A 19,502-nucleotide genomic window follows, 5' to 3' on the forward strand; every position below is an offset into this window, starting at 1 on the left:
TATGCACGCTATGAAATGTTGCAGTACGTCCACCACCTGAAAGTTCAAGTTCTTTATTGTCATATGCACAACAACTACAGTGAAGCAGTCGTTATGAAATGTGTTATAATTGTTTCCTTTTATTTGGTCTTCTTACGGTCTCTGCCACACTGCTTGCAGGCCAGATTGTCCCGACATCTTTGTGTAACTTTGACATCCTGTATATGTTCTCAGCTTGACTGCCTAAATATCAGTTTCAATTCATGAATCTTGATTTTTAGCCGGGTTACCCCCCAACAAACACAGACCCCTTTAACCTCCACCCATGGACATCACCTGTTTTCTTATACATTGTATTAATGACCTGGATTGTGTTTTTCTCTTTGTCTTGATTGGCAAAATGGCAGCTCCACAGGAAAATCCCTAATAAGCATTAAGCAGCTGCTCAGTCTGGGAGGAGAAAAGGTGAAGGAAGCCACACACAGCAGCCCTGTCATTACTGAAAGTCAGCCACTCGTTTGCATGCATCAATAACAAGGACATGTATTTAGACATCTGACAGTGTACATTGAATGTAAGCACTCATGTGCGTGTACACTTATGCACGTTGCCTTTATTGATCTGTCTCCTGGTTCTCATGCAACTCTTTTCCTCATTCTTAGGCAAACGCTCGCCCTTCCCTTATTTTTCTGCATGTCTTGTCTGTTCCTTTCTGCCTAAAAATCTAAAGAACTGAGATTTTTAACAACGAACAAGTAGTCTAGATAAAGTAGTCCTCCAATTAAAGTGATGCATTTGTGACCACGTGACCTTGAATTTCATTCACATTCATCATTTAATATTTGGAGATGTAGATGGTGTAAATGGATAGATATGTAACAAGGCACCCTTAATCAAACGTTTATAAGTTTTAAATAATCTCTTTACTTCCTTTAGGCTGTTTGACCACTTATTTCCAGAAAACTGCTGCAGATAATCTAGACCACACTTAATTTATCAACAACTTATTTACACTTATGCCGTGATAGATTTTATCCTTTTATTAGTGCCTTATAAACATTTATAACTACGGACTTGATCACCAGTAGAAAGTGAGAAACTCATAAGAATTTATTAATCCATTCCCAGCATTTATAACTGCAGCATTACAATAGTCTATAGAAAGGACAAACACCAGCCAAAGGGATTTTTCACAACCAACAACCCAAAAGTTTGTCTTCATTGCTTATAATTGACCTATAAAGTATTACTAAATTATTGATTAACCATGAACCATTACTTTTTATAAAGTGATACTGGAAATTCCAATCATGTGCTTTCATGTTTGCTAATGGAGCGAGTCTTCTGTTTCCATTTTTCACAGCCTGTACCATTAAGGGAGGCATTATAATATACTAATATAAGCTGAATAGGCCACATGGAGAAGGTAGAAGCCCAGAATGATAAATAATAAATATAGAATAATGGAAACTACATAGAATTAGACCAGAATATATATTCAATTCAATACTCAATGTACAATAGAAAAAGAGAATAGAATAGAGAAGATTAAACAGAATTATACATATAATACAAATTCAAATTCATACACTGCCAAAACAAGTGTGAAATAAAAAAACATTTTTTTTACATAAATACATAAATAGAAGAATTAGGATTTTGCTGTGACATATATATATATATATATATATATATATATATATATATATAGAGAGAGAGAGAGAGAGAGAGAGAGAGAGAGAGAGAGATAATGTATATATGTAGTAGTATATTAGTATATGTGTATGAATATATATATAGTTAGATATATAGAATAGGATAAAATAGAGCATAATTTAATATAATGTGGTTTACTCAATAAAAAAACTAAAAACTATCTAATAACCGATGATCACCAGTTGCTTCCTGTTTCTGTTTGTGCTGAAGCCGCGCGCGCAGCCGGTCTGTAAGTATAGACTGCATAAAATAGGTGTAACGAGCTAGGCAGCCCGCGAGCAACAGCCCGGCAGAGGGAAACATCACGTGGTGACATATCTCCACGACTGACGTCATCGTCCCCATCTCCAAGCAACCCCTCCATCAGCACTCGCGTCACCGTGAGCCAGAGCCGCGTCGTTGCCCGGCAACCCGTGCCTTGCGCTCGGGTCCGGCCTTGCCTTGCACCCAGCTCGGAGCTCTGACGCGGGTGTGACGTTAATAAGGTGGGTATCAATTTGTTATGGTGGCGGAGGGAGGAGGAGGAGGAGAAGGAGGAGTTCCCCCCTGTGAGTGCCGAAGCCCTGTGCTCTGCATTCCGGCGGAGCGCACAGGCACACACCGGCCGCAGCACAGTCCCGGGCCGAAAGACTTGTTGTATGAACTCAGAGTAAGGACGGGAGAAAAAAAGTTGCTCCGCTCGTGTAGTTTTTTTATTACAGTGTTTCCTCTTTGCTGTGTTGTTGAGACGTCGCTCTGGTTGTGGAATGGTTTACGTTTCTTCTGAAAGCTGCCTGAACTGTGAGAGAAAGTGGTTTATGTCCGCTCTTTAAGGTAAGACGAGACTCTCAGATTTTTACTGCCTGATATTTCCTTTACGATAATTTTGTAATTTTCTTCTTGCTATCTTTCGGTTTTAGTCATGTCGATTTCTCATCTCTTTTACTTTCTATTTGATCGGCTCTGTTGAACAGTGGAAAAATAACCTACATGCATTTTGTAACTAAAGTATATTTAAAGATTAAGAAAATGTACTTTCAAATGTTTTCAAGCCGTATACGTATTTACGTACGCTTCAAATAATTTTCTTTTGACAATAAAACTGTGAAGATAATTTTGATTGCACCTCACTCACTCCAGGCTAGTAAGCGTATACTTTGTCCTACTGAACTCGTTTGTTATACAAGGTTTTCACACTGCTGCACCATACATACCCGCACATAGGCTCACATATATACCGTGTATACTTATTATAAACTGATTTGGACAAAAGCATCTGCCAAATGAATGTAATGTAAACATGTAAAGTATATATGTTAATATTCTAATAAAAAACAATGAAATATACAGCTGTCCTTGTCTCTGCAGGTACTAGCCTTAAACTATCACAACGCTGTAGCTCCAGACCACCATGGTGATCATGACAGAGAACAGCCAGGGGGCTCAGTCCAGCCCTCCCCAGGGAAGGCCCCTGCAGGTCGGCTTCTACGAGATCATCCGCACGCTGGGGAAGGGAAACTTTGCAGTGGTGAAACTGGCCAAACATAAAGTCACCAAAACACAGGTCACCAGCTCTCCTCCTAATTGTGTGACTGTATTTGCAGTTTTTTAAGATGCATAATCTTTAAATTTTTTAATTGTCCTTTGGTTTTATCAGGTGGCCATTAAGATCATTGACAAGACCAGACTGAACCCCTCCAACCTGGAGAAAATTTACAGAGAGGTGCAGATTATGAAGCTGCTAAATCACCCCCATATCATCAAACTCTACCAGGTGTGTATTATCTTTCATCTCTCTGCAGTGTTGCTGTTGGCCATGCATGTATTTGTATGTGTGCAGAGCGGTGAGTGTGTGCAGCAGTGTGTTATTCAACCTGTGTAGCCTGGTCTGTGACGGCTCCATGTGCAGGGAGCCAGTCTGAACGCATGCATTAGAGTAAAATGCAATGGTGTGGAAAGCTTTGCAAAATGGGGACAAATTTATTTCCCCTCAGTAACAATGTTGTGGTGCAGAGCATCGTGCCTCATTATTGTTGATATGTGGATGCAGCAGTGCCATTACGCGTGGCAAAAATAAGGGGCATTTGTTATCTAAGTGGGTTTGGAAAAGTGCTTCAAAAAAAATAAATAAAGATTATTCTCAGAGCACATTGAATCATAAGCACAACAGCTTTAGTGCAATCCCTTTTGACCTCCCTCTGTGCGTGTCTGCAGTTGTGTGTGTGTTAGAGAGTGAGAGTGAGAATAGCAGTCAGTGCTGGGAACAATGCATCTCTCAGATGTTTTGTGTTGTTATATAATGGTAGAAGTGATTGCAGAGATATGGGAAACAGAGAACAGTCAGGAGAGTGCTGGTTAAAGATACTTCCTCAGGTCTGAGCGTTAAGCCCAATTAGCGTCTGTTAAAGCCAAGTGCAATTTGTCTGTGCGTCACGTGAAAGCCACCCCACAAAGCGCTGCTTTATTCCTAATCAAATTGAAGACTTAGTGGAAAGAATCCGCTTTTTCCCCCTCAGCTGGCCATGCGAGCCGCGTGGCACGCGTCTGGCAAGAAACACACAAACACACACCCACGCAAACAAACACACAATGCACTTTGCATAGCTGCTTTTTTACTCCGGAGTTTTTCTGCCCTTTGTCTAGCTCTGGATTGTTTTGCTCTTTTTGAGGAGGATTACCTCATGTCCGGTTTCAGGCAGCTGAGCAGTGTTTACTGTGAAATCATGTCTGCAAAAATAAGAGCATGACATTATTCCTTGGAAACCCCATCATACACAGTAGAGCTTGGTGATACTGACAGAATCAAATATCAGTATAATGTAGAGCTGAAACCGAATCAGTTGATCAACAGAAAATTAATTGGCAACTATTTGGATATTTGATTAATTTGCTGCTTTTCTTTGTAAACTAAATATCATTGTGTTTATGACGGTTAGTCAGACAAAACAAGCATTTTAAAGACGTCACCCTGCGCTTTCAGATATTGTGATATGCATTTTTAACTATTTTGGCTTTTTATAGACCAAATGATTAATTCACTAATGGAAAAAATAATCGGTAGTTCCACCTATAATGAAAATAATTGTTAGTGGCAGCCCTCGTATAAGTATGCTTGCTCAATATCTTGATATTGAGAATGCAACAATATTATTGCCATGTGTAATGGTGCTTAAATGCAATTTAATCAAAAGAAGGGATGGGTGATACAGCTGTGGCAACTGTCGAACATGAAACCTCAATGCAGTTTTTTCCACAATATAATAAGAGAGAGAGAGATTGGATGAGACTGGATTATTATTACCCCACTCCTGTCAAAGGTGCTATCACAGAAGTCTTACAGGCATGACCTCTGTTTGTATCCTGCATGTGATGCATCCTTGTTAATCTTTTTCCGTGCCCTTGGGTTTTCTGAGTTGATGCTAGTCAGATGGTTGGTACTCGATGATGGTAAGCAACCCTCTTCACCACTGCGGCCACTCTTTCCTGTACAAAGGGAGGATAGTAGCATAAGACCAACTTGTGATCCAAGGGTTACATCCTCTTAGTAGAGTGTTTTGGAGCGGCAGTTTGAGAAATCAGCTGCTGCTTCCACCGGTCTCATGAGAATAAAATGTGTTTTTCCTCTGTAGTCAAGGATCATCGAAGCCTCTCCTTTTCTCTTTGTCTCAGCCTCTCTTTGACCTTGTATCAATCACACACTCCCCTCTTATCCTCTTAAACCCCACTCTCCCAGCTGTGAAGACCATATTTGTTGTATTTTAAATTTTAGTGGAGAAATATGTCAGACTGAAGTGTGGGAAATGTGTATAAAATGCTGCAGAAGACATCTAAAATATTTGCGTTTGATGGAAAGGTGCAGCAATAAAAACATGGCGTCTTGGGTCAGTGTAAACATCATACAGCTTCAACAACCTTAAAGCTACTTTATGGCAAATAAAAGGGAAATTATGGATGTTAAGAGGTTAATTTACCTTCTGGATGGTTTGAGGGCCCTTAACATGCCTTCAGAGCTGTGACATCAGCTGCACCTCAAGGTGACAGCGCCCCTAAGAGCTGCCCTATCTCACAGATAAAGACCGCTTGGAGGCATCTGTGTATTGAATCATTCTTTGCTTGGTTTTCTAAAGGGGAAAAGAAATGAAAAGAGTTCATCTCCACCATTCAGTGGAATTTAGTGACATTTAATTCAAAGTTGGCCAGCAGCATTACCCAGACAGGGCTTTGTCATCTGATGAAAATTCCTTTGTTGAGTTTCTGCTTAACTGCATTGTCCCCGAGGGCTCTCCTGGGAAATGGATGCTTTCAAGAGCTCCAGGAAAGGATTGGGAATTGCGTCTTTCCGGCCTACATAGTGTGCTGAGCACTGAGTGATTGCGCTTACGGTGTTTTTGATACACTAGACATCCGTGAACAGCCCGTGTGAATCCGTCTCTTTGTTTCCTAGAAATAAAGAGGTAGGGGTAGCTTGAAATTCAACACTTTTATCTGTTGCCAACTAGTGTCAGCCTCAGGGAAAACATTTCCAACCACTTGATATTAGTTTCCGTGTCTGTAAATGTTGTGCATTTACGCGTTTCCCCTCTGGGTTTGTGTTTACGTGTTTAAGTGGGTTTTACAACCTGATAAAAATGCATGCAGGAAGTCACTGACGGCTGGCTTATGCAAGAGAGCATATCGTGGAAAGCCAGGTTGTTGTTGTTTTGTGTGTGCGGAACAAGTATATGGAGAAGGGGATTTTTGTGGTTAGAAAATGTCTCATGCCCAGAGATGCCTGGAGTGAGCCGCACTGAAGAACTTGGAGCAGGTTTTACTCTGAAAATGTATTCTTCGTCATCACCAGACACTAGCTGCCAATGACCCAGTTTGTTTAAACTTCTGCTTTTTTCACTCTGTTTTTCTCTTAGGTCATGGAGACCAAAGACATGCTGTACATTGTGACAGAGTACGCAAAGAACGGAGAAATGTTTGGTGAGTTCAGCTTTCAAATGTATTTTTTTTTACTTGTAGAAATGAATGTAGGCTAAATCTGTTGATCGTGATACTCGGATAAATAGAAAACCACAACATTTCTGTCTCAAATATGGACTTGAGCTGAACTAAAATATCCTCTCTCTCCCTCCAGACCACCTGACCTCAAATGGCCGTATGAGTGAAGATGAGGCACGAACAAAGTTTTGGCAGATTCTTACAGCCGTGGACTACTGCCATCGACACCACATCGTTCACCGTGACCTAAAAACCGAGAACCTGTTGCTGGATGCTAATATGAATATCAAACTGGCTGGTAGGTCTACCATATACCGTTTACTGTTACCATGGTTACTGGTTTGCTGGCAGGAAGGTGTTGTACGATGTGAGACAGTGTTAATTTACTTTTTTAAATATCTCTATGTACCTCCCTGCAGTTTTTGTATTATGTTCATTTTTGCCTGAAGAAAGTATTCACAGCTTTGGGATTCTTAAACCATTCTAATTACATCATTGTTGTGCTGTCTCTGTGCTAATTAAGTGTGAATAATTCAATAATTTTGCCAAGGCTAATATAAACCAGAGGAAATAACTTCAGCACACAGACACTCTTGCATAAAGATATATTATAGCCTAAGTCTCAGAGCAAGACAACTGGTCTTTTGTGTGAGAGACGATAAGTTATAACGTTACCTCGATATGATCGGGTCTATGACTCATTGGTTTTCCAGCGCCCTGAGCTCCTCACGCTGGAATGTAGAGAAAAACAAACAAGTTTGAATAACAAAATCGTTGTGTCTGTGTCTTGCAGACTTTGGATTTGGAAACTTCTACAATGCAGGGGAGCCTCTGTCGACATGGTGTGGCAGCCCGCCTTATGCTGCCCCTGAAGTGTTTGAAGGGAAAGAGTATGAGGGGCCTCAGCTGGACATTTGGGTAAGCTTATATAAGGAAAATGCAGACAGAAATATTCAATGAAGCATTCATTTTCTTCTTATACTAATATTCTCCTTTTTGCTATTTTCTTCACAGAGCCTTGGTGTGGTGCTTTATGTTCTTGTCTGCGGCTCTCTTCCATTTGATGGACCCAGCCTTCCTGCACTCAGACAGAGAGTCACAGAGGGACGGTTCAGAATCCCTTTCTTCATGTCCCAAGGTATAATGGCCACAAATCATAACATTACTGCTACTTACTAATTGTGTCTAAATTCAAAAAGCTCAAAATCCTTGTTTACGTCCTCCAGACTGTGAAAACCTTATCCGCAAGATGCTGGTAGTTGACCCAGCCAGGAGGATCAGCGTGGCCCAGATCAAGCAGCACCGCTGGATGCTGGCAGACCCAACAGCTGCCCACCAGACCCTTAGCCATTCCCTGACAGAGTACAACTCAAACCTGGGGGACTACAGTGAACCTGTGCTGGGCATCATGAACACACTGGGCATCGACCGCCAAAGGACTATCGAGGTGACTGAACACAAAAAAACGTTTGGTGTGAATTTGTGAAGCTGTTGTTATCTGTAAGTTGTGAGCAGGTTAAACACAGTAAAAATACACAGTTTACAGTTTCAGGAGACTTATGTCTTGAGGGTAGTGAGTAAGTGGGGGTTTAAGATAGTTACTCATGTCTAGCATCAAATTTCAGTTTGTTGGGAGAATTAGTGTTCTGCTTTTAAAAGCAGAAACAATTCTCGCTCTGTCGATTATACTTAACAGGGGCAGCAAGTCCAAACACATAGTTATACTCGGCTTTCATTGAAAGAAATAGATAAGAGGGGAAGAGTTAAACAAAGCTATAAAGAGAGGAAGAGATGGATATAAACTGGCATTAAGAGCCACAGAAGGTAAACAAAGCGGCAAAACCACTAATCTACTCTCTGTCCTTTTCTTTAGTCTCTGCAGAGCAGCAGCTACAATCACTTCTCTGCTATCTACTACCTGCTGCTGGAAAGAGTGAGAGAGCATCGCGCTCAGCAGCTGAGCCGCCAGTGTGGAACTTGGAGTCAGAGACCCAGGAGCACCTCCGACTCCTCCGGCCCAGAGGTGAGCACTCCAGCTGGGAACATTAATCTTAAAGTTGTACCTAGTTCTGATTTAACCTGCAGCTTGAACTTGAAGTCTAAAATGCTGTGTGCTTTCTGCTTGCATTTAGGTGATCATGGAGTCCACCGACAGCTTTAGAACCACATCATTTTCAATTGCAGCCAAAAGCACTCCTCCAGTGTACTCGGAGAAGGAGTATGATCAAGGTGGATTGTTCCAGGTGAACATATTTTGATAAAACTTGACAGCATTCAGCAGCTCAGAGGTTAGGAGACTTCACCCTCCACCCTGATACTTATCTACTAATAGACCAGAGGCAAATACTGCACCCCATGTGTCTTCTGTCAATCAGTGGCTAACAGTCCAACTCCTTCTGTTTCAGCGGGTGGTGTTTCCAGTGGAGGCCAGCCTGAACAGACTGCTGTGGAACCGCTCCATTTCACCCAACAGCCTGCTGGAGACGAGCATCAGCGAAGAGGTGCGACCCAGGGACCTGGAGGAGGAGGAGGCAACACAAACTCTCGGACCCCTGCTCCCTCCCACCACCACTTCCCGCAGACACACGCTGGCTGAGGTTTCAGCCCGTTTCCACCAGTGCAACCCTCCATGTTAGTATTCCATACATACGTAAAATAGCACGTTAAGCCACATTCTGTCAGATATGCAGTCTAAATTCTTCCCTGTCCTGTTTCTGTAGGTATTGTGGTCAGTCCCTCAGATGGTGCCTCTTCTGACAGCTGTCTGAAGTCCTCCTCCAGTCCAGCCCCCACTTTGCAGGCTGCTATGGGTGAGATGTCAACACTTCTGGCCTCTGGGGCTGAAGGTAGAGTTCTGCTGCCTACTGGAGCTCCCCTGGCCCTCTCCTCCCACCTCCTGCCCCAGGCCCAGGCCAGCCTGCCTGCTGCCAGCTTCCAGGAGGGTCGCAGAGCCTCTGACACCTCCCTCACACAAGGTACAGGAGCACGGCCATGAAATCAAGTGTCATTTATCCACTCTGATTTTCATTTTTCTCATGTCTAATGTGTCACCTTATAGGATCAAAGGAGTATTGTGTAACATTTTCTCATGCCTTTCCACAGGCCTCAAAGCTTTCCGCCAGCAGCTGAGGAAAAACACACGCACTAAAGGGCTCTTGGGATTAAACAAGATCAAGGGTCTGACGAGGCAGGTTGTTCCTCCACCCTCCTGTAACCGCGGCAGCCGTGGATCACTGGGTCCAGCCCTCTCTGAGCACCGCATCATGCTGGAGGAGGTGCTGCACCAGCAAAGGTGAGACACACTATTTTACATACAAGCACACTGTTATTATATATATATATATATATATATATATAATTTCCATATATTAGATCAGAAGTTTTCAAACGGGGGGGGCAGTTGTCGATTTTGTCTGAGGGGCGGCCCACAGTGTCAGACTTTGATGTAAATAGATCTTCTGTCTCTGTTTTCCAGGATGCTACAGATCCAGCACCAACCCCAGCCTCAGGTCCAAACCGCTCAGACAGGACCTACCCAGAATCCCCTGCTTTTTCTGACCCAGCAACAGTCACCCTCTCCTCCACCTACTACCGTGTTTGCTTCCTCCTCCATTTTTGACACCTCCACCCCTTCCGCCCTGCCTCCTCAGCAAGCTTCAGTGGGTCTACAGCACGGCCCCTGGCAACAAACCCTCAAGACTTCCTCCTCCAGCTGCTCCTCATCCTCCTCATCCTGCTACTCCTCTTCTCTGTCCCCTGTGGCCTCCGCTGCTTACCTTCTTGAGGCTCGTCTGCACATCAGCCAGCAAACCCACCCTCACCCCCACACCGGCCTCCAACAGCAGCCCCAGTCTGCAACGCAGGGCACCTTCACCATTATGTCCAAACCAGCGATGTGGAACATGGGCTCGGCCTCCAGCACAGATCCCGACATGCAGGAGTTGGGTCTGGCTGCACAGCAGCAGCTCAGTAGCTGTGTGATGGTGAAGTAAAACATCAGCCATCATGACCAGCAATTGTTTCCTCTGTCAAAGACACTCGCAGTAAAATCCTTGATTTAGTGCCGAGAAGAAAAGAAAGCAGAAGTGGGGAAAAAGAACAAAAACCAGATGCAAGCAACACATTTACACTTTATTTAACAACATGTGGTACACATGTGAGAATGTGTCCACACACGTGTGTATGTTGTGTATGCTTTTAATATCATATAAGCTAAAGACTAAGCAATAACCAAACTCTGGACAAGGTGTTAAACCTGTATCAGACAGCCAGAGAAGCAATAATAGACTGAAAGACTCTCGTCCAGCTCCCTGATGGACTCACTTGAATAAAATGAGAGCTGAACTTAGCCGATACAATTATGTCTCATATGTTTTGATGCTGTTTAAGTTAACTATATGATTTTTTTGAATACAGGAAGGCTCCCTCTTCCTCATTCTTTTTTAGTCACTTTTTGTGTCATTTCCTCGATGTTTTTCACTTGACTGGACAGAAGACCAAAATTCTTTCTTTTTTTTCTCAATTTTTCCTACGTTGTTCGCCTTTCTAAAGAGACATTTCTCTGTAGCAGTGCAATGAACATGCAGTATAGTGCCCTAAGCTTACAAACGTTCACTGAAGGAGTTCATTTTGATTTCTATTGAAACTGTGATTTTTTTTTCTGTGCTACGCAAATGCTGCTTTTACCTCAAACTGCAAAAAGACTTTTACTTTCTCATCAGCCAGAACTGAAGGAAAGATAGTGTCTCGCTTATTGAGTAAAGCACAAAAGGTATATCAGTCAGCTTGGTAGCACCTTACATATGTGGATACATCGATCCATATTCCCGTAAGCACCTTCTTGTTAGATGCTTGGACTACCTCCTCAGGCAAGAATTTGGAAACAGACAAACATCAATCCCGGAATATCAGAGGAATGACAGAAGAATAAAGACCGTTGGAACAGTGCAATATTTCACATTGAAATACAAAGATGAGGCTCTACATAGGATGATCAAAATGTAAATGCAGATTTGCCTGAGGTTTTTTTGTTATTACCTTTAATTTTTCAGTTTGCTGTGCTAGCTAGCTGACTAGAACAGGTACTAGTTATGTAACATAATAACATTATACTGTAGACATTGAGAGGAGAAACTCAAGGCATTTCAAAATGCTGTTTCCTCACACAGCATGCTTGTAGTTCTTTAATTGAAAGGAAGAATTTGGGTTTTACCAAAGAGTGAAGAGCACAAGAGATGGGTGATCTATCACAGACACACTACTGACTTTTCACTTTGAATGCTGTCTCAAAATGTAGCACGGTGGTTAGTTAGCATTTTCACATGATCTCCTTTGCTTTTGCTGTGAGAAACCTCTCGCTGCCACCAAATCCTAATGCTACACGTGTTGTTGATATCTCTAGCTTACTGTCAGGACCATGGTGGTATTCATTTTTGTACTTTTCTAGAAAAGAAGAAGAAGAAAAAGGAAAAAAATCAGAACATAGCAACACCATGTTGTATGTTGATGTTGAACTTTCTTCAGTTGTCCATAAGTGGCTAGAACAAGCTGATTTATTTGTGCAGTCAGTTCAGATGATGTATTAGAAAACTGCAAGAGATGTAATATTGTAAGCTTAGTTAGTTCTCTCATATCTGTGAAACATCTTGTAGAAGAGCAGTGTTTTTCCAAACCCAGTTCTATGTTGGAAACATGCAGTGTTGCTATTTCTATCCAACTATTTTTGGCTGATTGCACTCACTACCAACACTTGTGCCTTTATGTGATCAAACCCACGATTAGAGGTCTTCATCTCTGATCGCTACACTGAAGAAAGAAAGATGAATGGCTCTGTTACTGGCCATTCAGTCAGAAGGCCCTTTTGATATCTTCTCTGACCTCTCACTCTTCTCTGAATCTGACCTTTGAACTTGCCGTGTAAACAGGAGCAAGAATTGCACTTTATTCATATTTCTTATTACTGATTTTTTTTTCTCATGATGAAAAAAAATCAAAAAACTATTGAAACACTAAGAGTCTTGATGCAAATCTGTAAGATGACAATTTTTGATAAACTTTGGATAAGAAGTATTTCATTTGAATTTTTTTCTGATTTGTTACTTGACTGTGTGAGCATGTGCATGTCTGTGTGTGTGTGTCTGTGTGCGTGTGTGTGGAGGGGCGAAGAGAAGGAGAAAAGAAAGGAGAGAGAATGTTAGTTCAAGAAAGATTGTTTATTTATGTTGCTATTTATTTAAATAAAGTTCACTTCCTAAACTGTCTGTTGTTTAAATTTTGATGTGTTAACTGTAGATGACTCTACTACACTTGACTTTAAGAACTCTTTGACAACATTCCTGTTCACAGTTTAAAAATAATAATAAAGGATTATGAAGGATCCTCGCCACCTCATCAATGGACTATTCCAGCGTCTGTGCTCATGTTCACGTCAGGATTGATGGTAGAAATGGAAAAGATTCCCATGTTAATAACTTGCAAGCGTTCACGTCGTCAAGATAGTTGTATGATTACAGAGTTAGTTGGTTGATTAAATTACTGGGTATTGACAATATACACCATCTCCATTAAATTTGGGTTACATTACACTGAATGATGTGGCTGGTGTTAGGGTCGATATTTGTTTTGTTTACAGGCACTTACACATTATTAAGTGCCAAGTCGGATATATCAGAGCTCAAGTAGGAAACTCGTAATTAAGATAACTCTGAAATGCCTCCGTCTGAGACTCAGAAAACGCTTCTTTGCTCAGGATGCTGTCTTCTGACCTCTGTGTATCCTGCGCCTTGTATTGCATTGCCCTGTGACTTATATTTTTATATGCTGAAAATTGCAGAGCTCACGTATAAACCAGGCCACTATGCACTTTCAGAAATACTTTATTGATCCCCGAGGGGAAACTCTTTAGTACTTTAATACTGATATTACATATATTTATAGTTTTTATTTTGAATTTCTATCATTTTTATATATTTTTCTGATTCTTGTTTATAATCTTATTCTAATTGTTACTTTTTAATGCACACTCATCCTTTAGCACAGCCTTATGCAAATCTGCATTTCACTGCAGGTATTGGAATAAGCATGTGACCTCTGAATCTGTGAATCTAATGATCCATATGTTGAAGAAATGTGAATTCAGTCCGCAGAATGTCCATAATAGTGATGCTGTTTCTTAAATAGGCATTAATACTTGTCAATATTACTGGCAATCATCAGTAACAATAAAGACTACTAGTAATAATTCTAGTGCAACACAAGCTTCATTATGTATTCCTAAATACTGTTTTCATTTATCATATAATCATTTGATAGCTGCTTGACTAAGTTGCAAGGACGATACAGAAGGAGAAAATACTGCACTAACAGACAAAACACTTTTTATTATGCCTCATCCTCTGCTACTAACTGATGACGAGGCACACCGATGATACACTGGCACCCTATGATAATGCTGTGACGCAGAGTGATGATGCACTGGACCCCGATGACCCTCCTGCTGGCTGGTTATTCATAAAACCGAGAACGGACAGGTGTCTGACATTTGACAGGAAAGGCTATGTGGGAGTCAAGTGACGCAACAGCAAAATGAGTAGCCAAACCATCCATGTGCCAAGTGAACTCTGCTGCTCTCCTCTCACTGCTCGCTCATTATCTCCAGTTGCACAAGAGAAGAAGTGAAACTCCATTTAAATTCCTCACACAGCGTACAGCCTGTTCTAAATGTACAAGTGTGTTGATTTGCTGCTCGCTACGTGTACAGATTTACAGTGTGAGGGGCCACTTCACTGACACATACACACATTTGCACATGCAACATATGGCTTGACATTTGGCATATGACCCTCAGGGGAGTTGCTCGTGAGGGTTCAGGAACACTGTGCATTTGACATCTAGCCGCCACAAACACATCAGTCATCAGCTGCTGCCTGCTGCGGACGTGACGTTGTATTAACAAGCTTTTTGTAACACGCTCTCAACAACACTGTGTGACCATCTGATTTATAGATGTATGTATATGTGTGTGTGTTGTTGTTATAGCATATTTCATGTTTGAATGTTGAGTGTTAAACAGAAAACAGACAACTCAAAAACACTAAATGTGAGAGGGCGTTGTACTTTTGTATGCAAGGAAACTTAATGTGCCTTACATAAGGATTAATACAATACATAAAAACAAATATACCGTACCTACCTAACACCGAAATGTAACTTCAAACAGAAATTATTTTTTATTTTTATGATCATCGACTTACGAAGATACACTTAGATTTTTGCTCCTTGCACTGCTGGCACGGCTTCAACAGCGACTAGACCTCCCTGCAGATTTTCAAATGACTTTTACCTGACTGTTGATAAATTCTCAAACTGACCATCATAACATTATACTGGAAAATATGTACAACTAAATAGTGCTAAAATATATTGATATTTAAATGGACTAAATGATGTCCAACAACAAACATCTCCTCAGATGGGGGTTCTGTATATCAATGTAGTATCTTGCATCAAAGGATGCCCTGCCCAAATGGGCTTACAGGGCAGACTATCAATTTCCATGTACATAGGTGTGAGACCAAATATACAAATTATAGGAAAACATGAACAGTATATTCTGTATGCCTTCATACTTGACAAGCATCAAATAAACCGATCTCATATTATATGTATTATTCATTGCACATGATATGGGGCACATGTTGGGGCACATGACAGTCTAATGTTAGCATGACCGGACAGTGCCAATTAAACATAGTAACCTGTGTCCTGCAAAACCACACCCATCTGGGTAAAATACAAAGTTTTTAGGGAGCCCCGTTGGTGTACAGTGTATATATTGATCATATATTGAAGTAACAACTCATGTCAGTACAGAAATGCCAAAGATATATTCAAGGTAATTTAAAAACTGTCTCCATTACATACATACTCCACCAGTCCTGTCCTGTTTATTTTTCAACATAAAATGTTCAGTACATAACGTGGTCACAAATTTCTTTTTAAATGGCTATAGGCCAATATATCAACACAGAAATCCTGTATTGGTCAGGCTATTTCAAAAGCTGAGAAAGTTGAGCTGTGAACCGAAACCAGGCGTGCTGTCCTCTGAAACTCCAGGAAGTTGATTTCCACACTCGTACTGTGTGTAAATTCAGCCAAAAACACATGTAACTTGAGCTGAGCTCTTTTATTTGCTTTGGTTAAAACTCTGGCAGCAGCTTTGTAAATTTGTTTATATTGCTGTTATGTTTCATTTCTGTTGCTTACACTCACGTTTCTTCACCCACAGTTCTCTTTTTGCTTCCTTGAACCAATAACATGTTGTTTATTGTGACATACACACAGCATTTTACACATAAAGGACTGTTCTTGGCAATCATTAAATACAATTGGGTGTCGTCGATGTACCAATGAAAATTAATATTGAGCTTGTGCATGATAATAATAGTAGCATATGCAAACTAAAGAGTAGTGGACCTAGATTTGACTGTGACTGTCAGAGGTCGCATTTAAATCTAAACATACACTGACATCTGATGTACTGACATTATCAGACTTATAGCAAGTTGATATACTGTTGTTTGCTTATGTAATCACAATGCAAAGATGATCCTTCCCACTGTGCTTCCACTTGGGCTTAAGCCTTCCTGAATTGTCCTTGGAGAAGTCAGTGTTTGTCTGTCTGTTGAGTATTCAGTATCCATCTCAGCGACAGATATATAGAGGTGATTCTGTTTATAACTCTGCGAGGTTTGTTGTGTATCTGTGCATGTAAACTGAGCTTGAGGGTTGGGATAGTTAGAAACACAGGACTCAGTGTGGCCATTACAAGTCGTCCCTGAGCTCCCGCTGCTGCACAACTCTCTGCATGCATGAACAGAACAGGAGGAGCAGAGAAAAGTTAAATAAGGTGAGGAGATGCACGAGCAGCATTCCAAGGAGTATTCAGATCTTTTTCTTACATAAAAGCAGCAATACATCAAAAGTATTATCAGGAAAATGTACTTAAAGTATCAAAAGTAAAATTACTTGGCTCCTGTGAGTGTAGGTGGCCAAGGTGGAACTAATTTACCACTTTATATACCATTGAGGGTAACAATTTACTTTAACCCCCTCATTAAGTATTTATGAGCACTATTTTGGCATTTAATAAATGGTTTATAACACACTATAATGTAGTTGTATGCAGATACAAGGACATTTTAGGTGCATATTTATATACAGTATTAGTGTCAGCAATTCTAACTAACTTCAATAATGACATATTTTTTATATTATTACAATTCTACTTTACTATATTGTCATTCATTATCTGTTTATACACCAGCATCCACTTATGGGCACCCACACGAGGAGTTATAGTTGCTGACAAATACGTTAATATCTGCTTACAATTAATAATAATAATAATAATAATAAAACTTTATTTATAGAGCACTTATCAAAACAAAGTACAAAGTGCTTCACAACAAGAAAAATTAAATACCACAGTGAATGACGAAATATAAAGAAATAAAACACATAAAATACACAAAAACAATAAAATAAACAGTAAAAACAGACTTAAACGAAGACACTGACTCAGACAACCTAATTTCTTCGGGCAAGTTGTTCCAGAGTCTCGGGGCCCTGATAGCAAAAGCTCTGTCCCCCTTAGTTTTCATCCTGGACTCAGGAATAGACAGGAGACCCCTGCCCGAAGATCTCAAACTACGTGATGGTTCATACGGGATTACAAGGTCTAAAATATAATCTGGGGCCAGGCCATGAAGAGTCTTAAAAGTAATCAACAAGATCTTAAAATCAATCCTAAAACCAACAGGGAGCCAGTGTAAAGAGGCTAAAACAGGTGTGATGTGGTCATACTTCTTTACAATTACATTGTAGTGTTTTATAAACCACTTGTTAAATGTTTATACAGTGCTTATAAATACTAAAAAGTAAAGTGTTACCCTGTACTTTAATCTGTAACAATACCTCATATTTTAAAAGCTGATTACATATTTTGTGTGTAAAATCTGAATCTAAAAAGTAACTAGTAACTACAGCTGTCAGATAAATGTAGTGGAGTAAAAAGTACAATATCTGAGCCCAATTACAAGTACCTCCAATTTTTACTTTTACTTAAATGGTAATGCTGATGTCATTTTGTATTTTTGGTAGCCAATTGACTGTATGAAAAGTGTTGACTTTAAAGGATAATGTTGGTGTTATTCTGTACTCTTTATTATTGTTGACACATTCCATGAAAATACCAAAAGCAACCATGTGTTAGTCCATCTCTCAATAAACGTCACTCAAACAGGAGTAAAGAGTGCATTTGTTTAGGACTGTGTTCACCAACGCATAAATACACATTTGGTGCCTCAGTGAGTATTTACAGCAACAGGGCAGTGCATGTGGAACTGAGTCAAAATAAACTACAGAGCCCATGTTCATCGCAATGAAATGTCACCCAGTGTAAGAGTGTGGCTCATTAATGTGTTTTTAATAGTGTTTGGACAATAGAGCTCTATGGCACAGAAGAATAAATATATCAGGCTTTGGATACACATATTGTCAGCCTTGTCCTTGAAGTACAGTACTTGCTTAGTTATACTTGCTGTACTTATACGTAACTAATGTGACCACTGGAGGAAGTGAATAACAAAGGCGAGGAAAGAACTCTCCTGTTTGTTTTGTTAACAGCCTGGACATGTTGTTAATCACATGACATTACAGAAAATGGAAGTTTTATAGATTAGCCTTCTACACTATTTGGCAGTTGTCATGTGTTGAAGCAAAACTTCACAACTCACACTGTAAACTCAAGTATCAGGGAACTTGCCAAGTATTTGTATTTGTACTTCCACTACTGTGTAAGAGCAAAGTTCTCATCCAGAGCTGAGAGTAAAATGGAACTTGCAAAGCATTTGGGGATTTGGACGGGACTTTTACGCACTTAAGTGTGAAGAGCACTTGGATGGACCTATCTTATCCTCTGCTCTCTCAGTCACACACACACACACACACACACACACACACACACAGAGGAAGTGAAAAGAAGCCAAGGTTCCACACAGAGGCAGCTTGCCATAAAACATTCAGAGCGTTTTCAATAAGTAACTCCGTTATCAAAAGTCAAAGTGCTTTGAATAGAGAGGTTTCCCTAAATCTCTTTGTGTGGACAAAAGCAGAAGAGGCAGAAGATTAGGAAAAAAAAGCATGTGCTGGGAAGAAAAGTGTAACTGCAACGGATGACAGAGAGGAACTTTGTGTCTGATGACAAAAGGGAAACTCAGACTCATGAGGTCAATTACACTGTATCAGCCACGAGAACTGTTGCATAAGAAATATGAAGTGGCACAGTTATTGTATGCAAAACCCCCACTGACCTGAATGTGATGTGAAGCACATAAAAACACACTCAGAAATATTCTCAGAAGGTGACTGTTGGGGCTTTTGGATCCCTCCCCTAGCTTTGAGATTAGCACCCTCCTAACTGTGTGTACGTGAGGGAGAAACTATACACATGCGTCACTGCCAATAATCAAGCTCTCTGGCAGGACGAGTACGAATGCCAGAGGATTTGTGGAACTCGTGGAGGTTCAAAGTCAATAAACAACTTTCGGAAGTGCACAACAGGACTCTGCATAACAGAGTTTGCTGCTACATCAGTCAGTTCACTGATGCATCTGGGAACAGCAGCAGCTACTGAAACCTTTTAGTTTTTTAATTTTAAAACAGCATTCCAGTAGCAATGGAGTTAGTTTTATAATATAAAGACTGAGTAGTTAGTTTGACCAGCAGACAAAGAGCATATGAGGAAAAGACATCATAGTACTGAGACACTCTAATTCAGTGCT

General features: G+C 40.6%; 1 protein-coding gene across 1 annotated transcript; it reads left to right on the forward strand.

Moving 5' to 3' along the window:
- The first annotated feature begins 1,893 nt into the window (after positions 1–1,893).
- On the forward strand, positions 1,894–12,729 carry sik1 (salt-inducible kinase 1). The gene is made up of 14 exons (XM_044216581.1): positions 1,894–2,508; positions 3,043–3,238; positions 3,332–3,448; positions 6,579–6,642; positions 6,797–6,958; positions 7,454–7,578; positions 7,675–7,798; positions 7,887–8,107; positions 8,534–8,683; positions 8,793–8,903; positions 9,066–9,291; positions 9,381–9,635; positions 9,763–9,952; positions 10,136–12,729. The coding sequence occupies exons 2-14, from the start codon at positions 3,086–3,088 to the stop codon at positions 10,650–10,652; spliced, it is 2,415 nt and encodes an 804-aa protein (XP_044072516.1). The 5' UTR covers positions 1,894–2,508; positions 3,043–3,085; the 3' UTR covers positions 10,653–12,729.
- Positions 12,730–19,502: the final 6,773 nt, after the last annotated feature.

The sequence above is a fragment of the Siniperca chuatsi genome, linkage group LG12, assembly GCF_020085105.1.
Source record: "Siniperca chuatsi isolate FFG_IHB_CAS linkage group LG12, ASM2008510v1, whole genome shotgun sequence".
Lineage (NCBI taxonomy): Eukaryota > Metazoa > Chordata > Actinopteri > Centrarchiformes > Sinipercidae > Siniperca > Siniperca chuatsi.